Genomic DNA, 14,987 nt, shown 5'->3' with positions numbered 1-14,987 from the left:
AGGCAGACCCATAATATTGGGATCAAAACTAATTGTTCAAACCAAGAGAGATTATTGCATTAATTAAACTACTGATATTTAAAAGAGAAAATTCAAAAATTCAATTAACACATACATTTTGATTTAGGGTTGTCTCTATCGTCGCGCGACACGAGTACCTTCAAAATCAATCCTCAACTACCCGAGGCAGAAGCACTGAAGGAATGGTAATACTCATAAAATCAAATACACATACTATTATAGCTACACATTTTACAAAAAATATCAAATTTTTGTATACTATATTTATAATAATACTTACTCTATTTTAAGGGCGGAGAGTAACGAAACAGAAATTAAAAACGCAATAGCAAACTGCTTGACATATGAATCTTCTCCAAAATCTTTTGTTGGATTACACGAAATAGTGACTAACATCCAAATTTCAGAGTTAACGAAAAATCTGCAACTGAATGAGGTAAAAACTACTATAATATTTACTTTATAAAACTTTCATTTCAATATCTTACTATTATTAACACCATTTGATTTGGACGTAGAAAAAATACTTTTGGATTGAGGCGGCAATAAAAATAACTGATACTCTCCAGAATTTTTATTACATGTCATGTGACGCATGTCATAAAAAAATAGATTTATACAATCGCGATGAAAAAATCATATGTGACAAGCTTACATGCGGCCAATAAGGATTTCCTACACCACGGTATATTACAAAAAACATATGATGTTGTTGAAATTAACTTAAAATAAAAAAAATATACTAACAATCTTATTATGCATTTTACAGTGCTATAGCATATGTTGAACTTGATGACAATACAAAGAGCCTATCTGCTGTCATGTTCGCAGATATTGTGGAAAAAATATTTTCGTGTAATGCTGGCCAACTAATGAAATATACTGCAGAGGTGTAGTTTTTAAAAAATAAAATAGTTTTACATGCCTTTCATAAGTTGATTTTTTAATTAAATAAATTATGCACACCATGTCTAATCATCTTAAATGAAAATACATCACTGTTTGCAGGAACACCGCCGCTTGTCGACACTACCATATTCAATTTATCAAAGAAAAAATGGATAATCTAGATATATGCGGACCTGGCTACAATGAAAAGTGCAAAATACAAAAATTACACTATTGTCTCTATCAAAGAAAATGAAGATTGAAATCCACCAATGACTATCATTAGTTTTCTTATCTACAATTTTTAGACTAATGCTATCTTCAATTATCAACAATTTAGAGATTAATTTTTAATTTTCTTTTTATCTTACCCCCATTTAAGTAATGTTTCTTTAAATATTGGAGCATCAATTTTTAGTTTATTTTTGGATTAACTTAAGAATATATTTAAATCATTAAGCTTTCTTAAACACTAATATATTGCATTCAGTATTCAATAAATCTCACTTTCAAATAACATAGAAAAACCTTAACATAAAATTTAATATACGTGCCTCGCACGTAGTTTTTTGCTAGTATAATAATACACATCTATTTATGTACATTGAGGTAAACTAAACTAACTACATTTCTTTAATAATTAAATTTAATTTTTATAAATTATATATATATTAAAAATAATTTCCCAAAATATTAGGGGGGCCATGGCCACCCCATACCATAACATAGTTCCGCCACTGAGCATGCGCCACAACATGCGCCACTACTTGACCACCACTTGGCCAATTTATGAGTATCACTTAGCTTACAACATACCATCTTAGCACACACGTAACATCTAGCAAAGCTCGACGTAAAACTTTATACAAATAAAACTAAATGTAAAATGGTATAACTTATGCTACTAGAGACTTGGTATAGTATTTAGTTTTTTTTTATTATTATTTTTGTTGTTATTGACGCTATAAAGTGGCTAACTACTCTGCATTGTCTAATTGAAAATAACAAGATTAATATAAGAGAATAGAAATAAATAAGATTAATAAATTTATTTATACTACATACGACAACATCAAAAATAGTTCAAAACAATATCAAATTATTTCTAAAACATTTATCGTAAATCTTCAGAAATTAATAAAAAAAGAAAAAAAGTTACATAAAATACCACTATTTTATTTTTTATTTTTTTCCTTTTTTATATAAATAGATATAGTTATAATGATGTACATATCGTCAATATTATTGTTATTAAGCATTAGTGGTGTCTAGCACTTTCTCGATATATCACGTAGCGATTAGCTAGCGATACTTCCTAAAAGCTATTATATTAAACTATGTACCTAGTTGAACCAATAGCGATACTGACACATAAGAGGGTGTTAAGCACCACTGGTGCTTTTAAGTATTTCTCTTTAATAATCACCACATAGCTTGTCCAATATATATTTATGCATGCTGTGTAATGCTTTAAATGATATTTTTGCATTTTCAACGTATACGACAACCCTTATATAGGAGTGACAATAATTGGATACGTATATAAAGCTCTAGCTAGCTAGCTATAAATTTCTATAAATAATTTAACAAATATTATGGCAGAATTAAGCACATGAAAGTCCAGAGACGAAGCTCAAAACCATGCAAAAAGTCCATGCAAAATTTAAAGCTGCTGGAATAGGTAGGAGTAGTCATTCATGAAATTCATTAGAAAAGCAGCAATGGGAACACTTAGCTGGCCATTAGGCATTGGCCAGAGCAAGTTGTGACATGTGGGCCAGCAGCAAATGTATCAGGGTCCCTTTGCCTCTCTTTTTCAAATTACAGTTGGGAATTCTGGACTGCATTTATTAACTGATTGTCGAAACACGGTTTTGAACTTTTATAGATGAGAAGATGCAAAATATTTAATATTGAAGATCTATCTTCTCAACTGTTCTACGGATTAGTTCTATGATCTGGTAATCTTACATCTATTATATATATTTATACTTACACATATATTTATATATATACAAGTCCATTTCTCATTATACTCACTCCACTTACCAAATTAAAAGGAACATCTTTAGCTTTAAATATTATATTCTCTAATTGTTCAAAAGAGATGACTTGTAAGGTTCTTCTTCTTGTGGTTGTCGGTGCTTTTATTTGCACTAGTACAACTAATGCAAGGAAGCTTGGGAATGAAAAAGTTTCATTCCAGGACGAGAAAAACTTTCACCACGGTGGCCTAGGAGGTGGAGGCGGTTTAGGTGGTGGCGGTGGCGGTGGGTTGGGCGGAGGTGGCGGTGCTGGAGCAGGGGGTGGATTTGGTGGTGGTGCTGGAGCTGGAGCTGGTGGTGGACTAGGTGGTGGTGGCGGATTAGGTGGTGGTGGTGGAGGAGGCTTTGGTGGTGGAGGTGGTGGTGGAGCCGGAGGAGGCTTTGGAGGTGGAGCTGGGTTTGGAGGAGGTGCTGGTGCAGGTGGGGGCCTTGGTGGTGGAGCTGGAGGAGGTGGTGGAGGAGGTTTCGGAGGGGGTGGCGGAGGCGGACTTGGTGGTGGTGCTGGTGGAGGGTTTGGTGGAGGTGCTGGAGCTGGAGGTGGTCTCGGAGGTGGACTCCCTTAAAGTGAGGAGCATGCATGTATGAGTATATTCTCCTAATAATAATAATTATTTATTATTCAGTGTGTTACACTTTATTATTGTACTCTCCAATATATTTGGTACATCAACAATATGTTATATATAGTCATTAATGTTTCAATATATCGACTTCATTCTCCTTTTCGATCTGAATTGTTTGAAGTGCAATACTATCCCTTATTATTTTTTTTTATATAAATAAAGAGATGATATATTACTTCAGAACATTTTTACAAACTAAACAGTACTTTTTTAAATCCAAAAAAGCCTCAATCTATTACAATCTTTCCATCCAACTCCTATCCTCCTTGCTCACTTCCTTTGACACAACAAAAATATTAATCCCTATTCTTTACATCATATTTCACTTTCTTTACAATTCAATCCATTGTAAAACACTTTAGTATTCCATAAGGCTTCATTCTTATTTATTGTGCACATTGTCCAAATAAAATAAATAGTAGAGAATTGAGTCATATATAAAAACATGGGCTACTCCACTTATTACCAATTAATTTTGAAATGGAACCACATGATTCCCAACATGATATTAGAGTCATATCTTGCGAGCAAGTGATTCTATTATACAGATAGTGACTATGTCTACTCTAATACAGTTCAAGATTAATGAAGAAAAAATAGCACCATCTTAAGCGAAAATATTGTGGACATTGTCCCACATAGAATAAAAAGTAGATAATGCCAATTAGGTTTTAAGATGTAATCTCATAATTCTCAACACTATTTAATCATAGTCTGTACTCAAGTATTGCACATGCAGCCATCAAAACCATGCACCTGCCCTTGAAAACTTTACCTCCAGAAAGCCATCTTACCATAGTTTTGATATATATTTCTCTTTGTTCTCCATCACAACTAAACTTCAATTTCAATCAAACATTTCATACTAAATTGACAATCAAAATATGCCATCATTTAGCACGTACCCAATATTTTGTATTAGCTACTATATTAAATTTGCCCAACCTTGTCTTTGTATGCAATCTTCCCTGATTTTTTCCATTTGGGTTCCACGAGACTTTTTAGCGCAAGTACTTTATTTTAGTATTTTTGATAAAATTACGTCAATAAAAGCATTTATTTTAGTGTTTATTTGACCCATAAATTATTTTTTATTTAAGTTAACATAAAAGGAAAAAAAAAATTATATATATAGTAGGAAATAAAAAAATATATATTTAATTTATAATTTAAAATTTCAATTCGATACAACATTTTACATTTTTATATTTATAAATAAAACAAAAAAAAAACATAAAATACTATAACAAATTTTTTTTTACAAATATTTGATATAATAAATTTATCAAAAACAAATTATCATGTGAAGAAGTATAATCATATAACTTTAAATATTTGAAAAACAATTAATTATTTATATAATGAGCTTTGCATGTACTTTGTTCATCTTAAAAAAATAAATTAATAAATTACATATAGATAGAATAAAATTATTAAGTGGCCTGCTAATAATAAGGGATTATTTCAAAAATAACCAAAAAAATTACAGAATTAAAATTAAAAGAGATGATCACCTTTTTAATGGTAGATAAATTTTTTAGAGAAGAATATGTTTTTTTAGTATTACATAACGTAATTATTAAAAGGGAAATTTATAAAAATATTAACTTTTGGCCCAATCTTTAGAAAAATACCGCAACACAACAGAAATAACTTTTATACTATATTAGCCCTTTTTTTTATACTGTAAACACTAAAAAAAATAAAATGAGGCCTCCATTTTCCACACCCACGGACAACCACTATAGGAACATCAGAACAATTAGAAAACAATTATTAATTCCAGTAAGATTGAGAAAAAACTATGAAATCGACGTCAAATAAATAGTCATGGCAAAACAACTGTTAAACAACACTAAAACAAATCTAGCAAAAAAGAAAAGAAAAAAGGATTAAAAAAAATAACAATGTTCTGCACAGCATCATTACCAGATGCAATATCAGCTATATTTGCAAGACCAATCTTAAAAAATCAGAATAAAAAAACTACTAAATAACACAAAAATAAATGTATAACAATAAGGAGATATAACAACTTAGAAAAATATAAAAGAACCACACACACCTCAAAACTTTTTTTCTAGTGAGCTCGTCAAATGTATTTATAGGAGAACCGGAATAAAAAAAACTACAAGATAACCATAAAGAAGGAAGAAGAAATGTATTTTATAGCCTCCATCTTCCACACTCACGGATAGAATCACCACAGCACCACGAGAATATCTAGAAAACAATCATTAATTCTAGTGAGATGGAGCTAGAACAGTGAAATTAACGTAAAAAAAATAAATTATGGAAAATAACCGTAAAACAACACTAAAATAAATAAAAAAAAAACAAAAGAATAAAAATTATTAAAAAAACTAACTATTTTCTGCACAACCCCAACACCGGATGCGACTATATTTGCAAGCTCAATTTTTAAAAATCAGAAGAAAAAGACCACACTAACTCTTATCTTTTCTAAAACCGTGACTAAAAACTTCAAAAACTAAATAAAAAAATGAAAAGAAGATGAAGAAGAAGAACTGAAGAAGAAAAAAAATAAAAAACATATATATTAATGGAGAAAGATAAAGAGAACTTGAGGAAGGAAAGAGCGAAAAAAGAAGATGAAGAAGATGATGAATAGGAAGAGAGAATAATGGGAAAGTGGGATTAAAGTGAAATGAAAGTGTATTAATATTTAGGGTATCAGATTTTTCATCATCAATTTTAATTAAAGAAAAATTAACAAAAAAAATCTGTAAAAGTCAAATCACAAATTTATATTATCTAAAATATAATACAATTTTTTGTTTTTTTTTTTAAAAAAAAAGTTGTCACTAATGTGATAATACAAAGTCACATCATGCATTTATCAAACTTAGAAAATAATAAAAATTGTTTAATAGATGCTCAATACACTACACGACAGTATACAACAATAAAAAAAAACAGTATGAAATAAAATATTACTGTGTAACAATAAAAAAAAAAAGAAAATAGAAAAAAATAGTACGGGTGTAAATTTCCCTTATTAAAATTAGGAGAGAAAAATTTAATGTGTGTTTCACACTATAAATTCATCAACTTCATTCAATATCATAAAACATTAAGGTAGTGTTTGGTTGAAATGAATATGAATGAGAATGAGAATAAAAATAAGAATCGAATGAAATAAAATTTAAAATGCACCAAAAATTGATAAAAAAATATGATAAATGTATTTTGATGTTACATTAGAATGATCTTTCTTTAATTCATTTCAAAATAGAATAATCATTCTACCAAAATGATGAAAATGACATTCCATTGGAATAATATTCTAATACTTCACGTCTACTATACAGTATTTAGAATCTGAATAAATTAATGGAGAAATGTAACAGAATAAATGAAAAATAATTAGAATCAATATTTGTAATATGTTGTTTACTAAATTTTTTTAGAAATGGAATAGTTGTGATTTATCTTGTTTACTTTATTAAGAAACGTAATCGGAATGGTTAAATTGACGAAATTGCCCTTTTGAGTTAAACTATATTATATGGTAGTAATTTTGTAAGATATATTTTAAAGAACAAAATTGTCATTATATATTTAATATTAAAAAATCAAATAAAAATAATTAAAATTCATTACCCTTGATGACATTCCTTACAAAATAGGTGAAGGAAGTTATCCCTTTCTTTTCTCCCTTATTTAATCAAGTTGTCCCTTTCCTAATTTTAATAATGTAAGTAAACAAATGTAAAGGAATGATTACTGCTATCCCAATTTTTGCACTCTGACGTGGCATCACTCGATGGTGACACGTGGAATCGACTCCGGGTATCTGCTCACAAGACACGAGCCCAGCAGGACACCTCACACATTTGGGCAGACGAAGTCCTCTAAGCCGAGCAGTGAGCAATCCGCACAGAACGCCAACACTTAGCAAATTCAGCTTTCGCATCGTGAGTCATCAAGGAAATCCCTATAACTTTGGGATGTGATTACAGAGATATGGCAAGCTGTCCAAATCCCACGATCAGTGTAATCTGTATTTACTATGTAATCTTTCTGCTTATATCAATTGTAATGAGAAGGGAAATACTTCCTCTCCAAGCTTATAGCCCTATAAATAGTGACTCATGTTCACTGGGCAAAAGGTCGAAAGATTTTGTCTAAGAATTCTTATTTAGAGATACTGTTGTAAGAGCTCTAAGAAAAGGAATTATTCTACTTGTTCTTAAGTCAATACAAATAACGAGGATTTGGCTATTACTGAACTGTCCGAGGCTGAACCTCTATAAAATTCTTGTGTCTTTATTGATTTACTATATTTCAGTCGTATTAAACTACTTGACGCTTATAGAATTAAACTCACTGTCGTTGGCTAAAAGCGAGGTCAACATTTTAGTGTTTTCATTGAGAGTTGAACTCAAGAATCGCTCTTTATTCCAAACTTAATCACAAGTACGATGGTGGTGCAGACTCCTAGGGGCGTGGTTGATCCAACAAATCGACAGGCGGTGGATCCTGCACTGCAGAACAAAGGGAACACAAGGGTTCCACCAGCCGTAAATCCCGGATAACCATCAACTGCGGGTCACGTTGTGATGACTCCTATAGATGAAATCGCGCCTGGTGTACAAGAGACTGGGAATACAAGTTCAGCAGCTCACCAGGGGATTCATAGCTAAGTCGTTCCGCCTGCTATCAATGTTCAAACAACTCTTGGAGTGACACTGAGATCCAGAACCTCCATGCTGCTCTTGGACACATGCAGGGTCATACCAACACCCTACATCATGATCAGGAGGAACTCCGTGCTGTAGTAAACCTCACATTTGAAGAGCAAAGGCGCATGATTTCCGAATGGAAGGACAAAGAGATGGAAGCGTTAAGGGCTCAGCATGCAGTCACTGACAATCGTAGTCGGCAAGCCACTGTGTTGATATGAAAAGCCTATCAAATTTTCGGGCATCAACCCGCGAATGTCATTCCTTGGGGCAAAACAGACAAAGATCCAGCGATGAATACCTCTCACACTATAAATGGTCAGCCGCCAAATCCCCGATCACAGGTTCCGCCTATGGGCAGACCCTTTCTAGTAATTCATTAGGAGAAGTCATACCCAACAATTCCAACCAGGTTAATGGTGTCGGTCAACACAGCCTCAGAATCATCACACTTGACCTTCCCCAGGCGATGTGGGATTGCACAGCTTACCCGTTATTTCGTCTTACGGATCACGGGACTACTGACTGTCACACCTTAAGTATTTCGAGATGGAAATGGATCTACAAGGAGTACGAGGAGATGTATGCTACAGAATTTTTCCTGCCACCCTCTCTGTAACACCCTAACTAGCATAGGCGTGTTGACGTGATTTTAAACGTACTGTGCAGCTAGTTGCTAATCAACGAGGTTAATGAAAAATGTGATTAATTAAAATTTTACTTATGTCATTAAATACTCATAACATAGTATACAAAATACTTTGGGATCCCATTTACAAAACACTTTACAAAAGTTTACTAGTTCTTTACAAAATATTTGTCACCCAGCGACTAACTACAAAAGCACTGTTGTCTCGAGGATCGTACGCTCCAGGCCTAACCGCCCTGACATGTACACTCTTCATCTGCTCGTCCTTACGGTTCCTCAGCTTTGGCCTTGCCCTTACCTACTCATAAACATAGCACTGTGAGTCGACAGACTCAGTAAGAAAAGCATAAATCATATAATTGTTGGATATATTTTACCAGGATCTAGATTTACTAACAAGTATGTTTCATTAACATCCTAATATGAATTCTAAAACAATGAAATAAACACATAAGAGTTTAGGAAACCTTACATTGGGTGCAGCGGAATATAATGACTCCTTCCGTTCAGATCTCTAGCCCTTGATTCCTTTCTGTAGCAGAGCATCACCAAGATCTGAACCTGGATCTCTTTCTCTCCTTCCTTTGATGCTGAATCTCCTTCTTGTTGGTTGATTTTCCACAGTCTTACACACTATGATTGAGATACCACTTGATGTGTGTGGGCACTCACTCATTCACTCAAGGATTGGAAATTATTGAAGAGAAGAAAAGGGAAGTGGTTTCGGCTATAGAGAATAGGAGGCTCAATTTCATCTTACAAAGTTAAGTTTGAATGAGAGCCATCACTATCTATTTATAGGTAACCACCTAGGTTTAAGTTAGAATTATTTGGCATTAAAATAATAGAAAACTAAATAGGAAAATCACACTAAGTGTGCCGCCCATGGATAGTGTATTGGGCCCACTTGGCAATTTTGCCATTTTGTCATTTTTCTATCCGATATTCTCGAAAACGCCAATTTTTCAAATTCAACCATTTAAATGCCAATTCTAATTATTTAATAACTAAAAATTAATTATTAAATAATATTATCATTTAATATATTTATTAATTAGACATATAAAGTCTCTTAATTAATAAATAAACCTAGAATCTCTTTTCTTTACAATTTTGCGCTTGCTTAGTGAAAATTCATAAACTAGACATAGTCTAACTTTAGAATTATAATTGATTAATCAAAATCAATTAACTGAGTCTGACAAGCAGTATGGTCTCAACTAGTATGGGGACCATGGGTATATATATCCGAGCTTCCAATAAGCAGATCAAGAATTTATATCTTAAACTCACTAACTTATTAATTCTTCGTTGAATCCACGCATAGAACTTAGAATTGCACTCTCAGTATATAGAACGCTCTATATGTTCCACGATATAGACACGTCATTAGTTATCCATTGTTATAACCCTAATGTGATCAATGATCCTCTATATAGATGATTTACACTGTAAAAGGATTAAATTACCGTAACACCCTACAATGTATTTTATCCTTAAAACACTTAACCCTGTATAAATGATATTTCAGCTAAGTGAAATGAGATCTCCACCATTTATTTTTCGTTTGGTTAAGCTCGAAGGAAATCATCCCTTACTTTCTATTCTCCAGATAGAAGCTATAGATTCCATATTTATGTTAGCGCTCCCACTCAATTGCACTACCGTGTTCCCAAAATGTACGTATCACCCTGATCCAAAAGTAGGCTTAACTAACAAATCAAAGAACACGAATAAAACTCTTGAGATTGAACCTAATCATATCAGGATTAAGATCATTTGATCTAGGATCAACAGGTGATATTGAATTGAATAGATATTACGGTAAATTCTAATATATCTAATCAAAGTTCAATATTGGTCCCTTCCGATGTATACTCCATACATCTGATGCTGGTAAACTTTGCCAATGTCTTGGAAAGGACATATCACTTATCCAAGGTGTAAGAATACCTATCGCTAATTATACCATGTCAGTCTAAATCCAGTGTTCTGACAAATCAGGGAATAAACTTTCCAACATATAATTAAGATAATATTCTACTGTGTTGACAACACTATAATCATTAACAAATTGATATGTTCTGGACTTAAATAGAATTCATACATTATGTACATATAATCATGAAATAAATCATGTGAACCATGCAACATTAAATGTTATTTCTGATCTATATTAATAAGTAAATCTGATTATATTGAAATGAGTTTTATTTAGGGCATAAAACCCAACAATAACATATATATATCCCGGGTCATGATCAGACGTCCATACCCCTAACCACAACCCTAATCCCCCTGTCCCACACGGTACTGAGTCTCGAACGTTCGTACGACGGTACTTTTGACAGAGTAATAGCCTATACTCGGTACGCTAGTCATACTCTAGCCGTACCGATGTGTAAGTATCAGCCTATACCCGGTATGTCAGTCATACTCTGAGCATACCGATGTGATACGGTCAAACAGTACAGTACCATTGACCATAATATCAGCCTACACTCGGTACGCTAGTCATACTCTAGCCGTACCGATTTGATACTATCGGATGGTACGAAACCAACATACATATCTAATGTAATCTAACTGGCTTCCTAACATGCACGCTAAACATGTAAATACATATGCATACTGTTATACTAATCTTACCTCGATTCCGAATTCAGGTGTGCTGGTCAATCTGAGTGGAACGAACTGCTCGGCGCCCGGGGACTTAAACTTGAAACTAAAAGTTTCCCTATCGATAAAAAGCATGGCAATACCCTAAATAACACAAAAATGGGAAGAACTAGGGTTCCCAAATTTGTCCCAACTGGTAGACTGGTTCCTCAACCGTAATTCCAGTTCTGGGAAAAATTCCTAGAAGCCAACCGGTCGACCGTGTAACACCCTAACTATCATAGGCGTATTACGTGATTTTCAAACATACTGTGCAGCTCGTTGCTAATCAACGAGGTTTATGGAAAACGTGATTAATTAAAAAAATTTCTTTTTAATTAAACTTATAAAATATTTATACAAAATATTCCGGATCCCGATTACAAAACCATTTACAAAAGTTTACTGTCTCTACAAAATACTTGTCGCCTAGAGACTAATTACAAAAATAGCCTCGCTGTCCCGATGATCGTACGCTCCAGGCCTAACCGCCCTGACATGTACAATCTTCACCGGCTCGCTCACGGTCCATCAGCCCTAGCCTTGCCCTTACCTACACATAAACATAGAACTGTGAGTCGACAGACTCAGTAAGAAAAGCATAATAATAATCATACATAAATCCTGAGTCATGATCAGATGCCCATACCCCTGACCATAACCCTAACTGCCGTGTCCGACACGATACTGAGTGTTACAGTATCAGCCTATACTCGGTCGAACTGGTCATACTCCAGCTGCTAGTCATACTCTAGCCTGTACCGATGTGTTACAGTATCAGCCTATACTCGGTCGAACTGGTCATACTCCAGCTGCTAGTCATACTCTAGCCTGTACCGATGTGATACGTCAAATAGTACGGAACCACCAACCTAAGTATCAGCCTATACTCGGCACACTGGTCATACTCCAGCTGCTAGTCATACTCTAGCCTGTGCCGATGTGATACAGTGTCAGCCTATACTCGGTCAACCTGGTCATACTCCAGCTGCTAGTCATACTCTAGCCTGTACCGATGTGACACAGTCGGATGGTTCGAAGCCAACATACATATCTAATGTAATCTAACAGGCTTCCTAACATGCACGCTAAACATGTAATCTATATATGCATACTGTTATACTAATCTTACCTCAATTCCGAATTCAGGTGTGCCGGTCAACCTGACTGGAACTATCTGCGCGGCGGATTACAGGCTCCTAAACCATAAAAATCACAACACTATAAGTGATACGCTAAATCACTTCCCGGGGACTTAAACTAGGAACTAAAAGTTTCCCTATCGACAAAAAGCATGGCAATGCCCCAAATAACGTAAAAACGAGGAGAACTAGGGTTTCTGAAAATCACCCAACCGGCAGACCGGTTGTCCAACCGGAATTCCGGTTCTGGAAATTTTCAAAACCCATCTAGAATTGCGCATGCACAACCGGAATTCCGATTCCTCGCAGGTAGAACACAAAACTTCATAACTTCATCAAATCAAATCCAATTAATCCCAAACCTTCCAGACCTGTTCTAACTGTCCCATAAAACAAAACCAAAGCACTAAAACAGCCCAGAATGCACAAATACAAAAAGTGCCATGTGAGCTCCAAGCTTTGAGTTTCTAACTCAAACTTGGCTAAAGCTCACCTACAAGCATCAAACCATAATTAAAACTACATAATCATGCATAAAATCACAGCAGAAAACAAACCCTAACTCATGCAATAACTACAGCCACCAAATTCTCAATTTTCACTTTGAAAACTCAAGCTTTTGCATAGAAAAACCATTTTGCCCCTTCACACTAGAATCACATAAATAACACTAAAGGGGTATTTTGGAAATTTCTAAATTCCCCGCCATTCCCGACATTCCCAATGTCTAATAAACCGTCCCACAATACTAACATACTAAGTTGTGATTTTACTGAGCCAAACACCGAGTTCCATGATACCGGGCACCGAAAATGCAAAATTATGAAAACTACTAAATGACATAAAATGCATCTCAGAATTCAATAATAACAGTATAAATAATTATTTAAATAGCTATAAATAATTTTCATAATTAAACATGATTAACTGCTAATTTCTAAATTAAACTAAGCGGTCTTTATACACCGGTTCCTACAGGCCTCTCTGAACCGGAATTCTAGTTCAGTGCAGGAATTTTTCAAAAATTCACTACTCGACCAATTAAACCCCAAACTTCATGCAACCTTCCAAACCTGCTATTTAGACCCCAAAGAACATTCTCCAAGCATCAAAACAACCCTGCACCCTCAAAATCAAAAACCACCATTGATGAGTCAAGCTTGAGTTCAAAAACTCAAAGCTTGCTCATCCAACTAATTAGCTATCAATTCTTAAATTAATTTCAAAATAAATGAAATTAATTATATTGCTAATCAATTTTATTAGGTTAAACTAATTTAATTAACATAGTACAGTTATTCAAATTAGGCAAATGGGCCTTCACAATTGGGGTCGTTCATGTGAGGGGGTGCTGGGTTCAGTATGTCGTACCCACTTCTATGGCTCCCAACTCTCACACAAGGCCCAAAAGAGAGGAATTTAACCTTAAAATGAACAACTGTTATTAATTGAATAGGCCCAAAACTAAATGGGCCTAAATAAAATCTATCAAGAACTATGATATTTTATTTAGCAACAACCTATATGCATCTATAATAAAATTAAACACATAGGCTCACAAGGCACACAATTTGGATGGATCCTATCATGTTGCTAGGTCATACACAGATGAAAGAAGATTGTAAATATACCTGTTACAAATTATTTACTTGACCAAGGGAGCCATGAGTTAAAATCAGATCATTGGATCTGTCAACAAGTTAACCATGGCTATTTGCAATCAAGCCATAATAAGATTTAAGAACTTACAAACAAGCTAAAACATATACTCCTGCAATAAGGTTAGCTGGATAGTTGGATGTAGGATTTATTTAATTTTAAATAAATAATTTCGAAAAGTTAATTAAAATAAAAAAAAATCTTTATTTTCGAAAAAATAATAAAATAAAATAAAATTTAAAAATTTTCGAAATTAATATAATAATATTTAAAATTAAACCTACAATTTTGAAAAATTAGGTTTCAACCAACCTAAATATCATTTCAAAATTTGCTAACTATTTTAAAAAATTTAATGTTATTTTATAAATAAAAATTAAATAAAAATTAAAAAAGATAAATAAATATCTTTTTCAGATTTTATAATTTAATTTAAATAAATGAAATAACAAAATTTAAAAGTTAGCAAAATATCTTACATCTATTTAAAATTACATGATTATAGTTATCTTATTTCAAATTTAAATAAGGTCAAATTATTTAAAAAAAAATTAATTTAAAAAATTTAATATTTGACCTTAAAATTTAAAAATAAG

At 33.2% G+C, this 14,987-nt stretch overlaps 1 protein-coding gene across 1 annotated transcript; it reads left to right on the top strand.

The window, feature by feature from the left end:
* The first annotated feature begins 2,801 nt into the window (after positions 1 to 2,801).
* On the top strand, positions 2,802 to 3,688 carry LOC115724589 (glycine-rich cell wall structural protein-like). Its single transcript, XM_061117232.1, has one exon. The coding sequence runs from the start codon at positions 3,017 to 3,019 to the stop codon at positions 3,515 to 3,517; it is 501 nt and encodes a 166-aa protein (XP_060973215.1). The 5' UTR covers positions 2,802 to 3,016; the 3' UTR covers positions 3,518 to 3,688.
* Positions 3,689 to 14,987: the final 11,299 nt, after the last annotated feature.

The sequence above is a fragment of the Cannabis sativa genome, chromosome 6, assembly GCF_029168945.1.
Source record: "Cannabis sativa cultivar Pink pepper isolate KNU-18-1 chromosome 6, ASM2916894v1, whole genome shotgun sequence".
NCBI classification, from domain to species: Eukaryota; Viridiplantae; Streptophyta; class Magnoliopsida; order Rosales; family Cannabaceae; genus Cannabis; species Cannabis sativa.
Note: the sequence above shows the minus strand (reverse complement) of the source record. Positions and strands in the feature narration are given on the sequence as shown.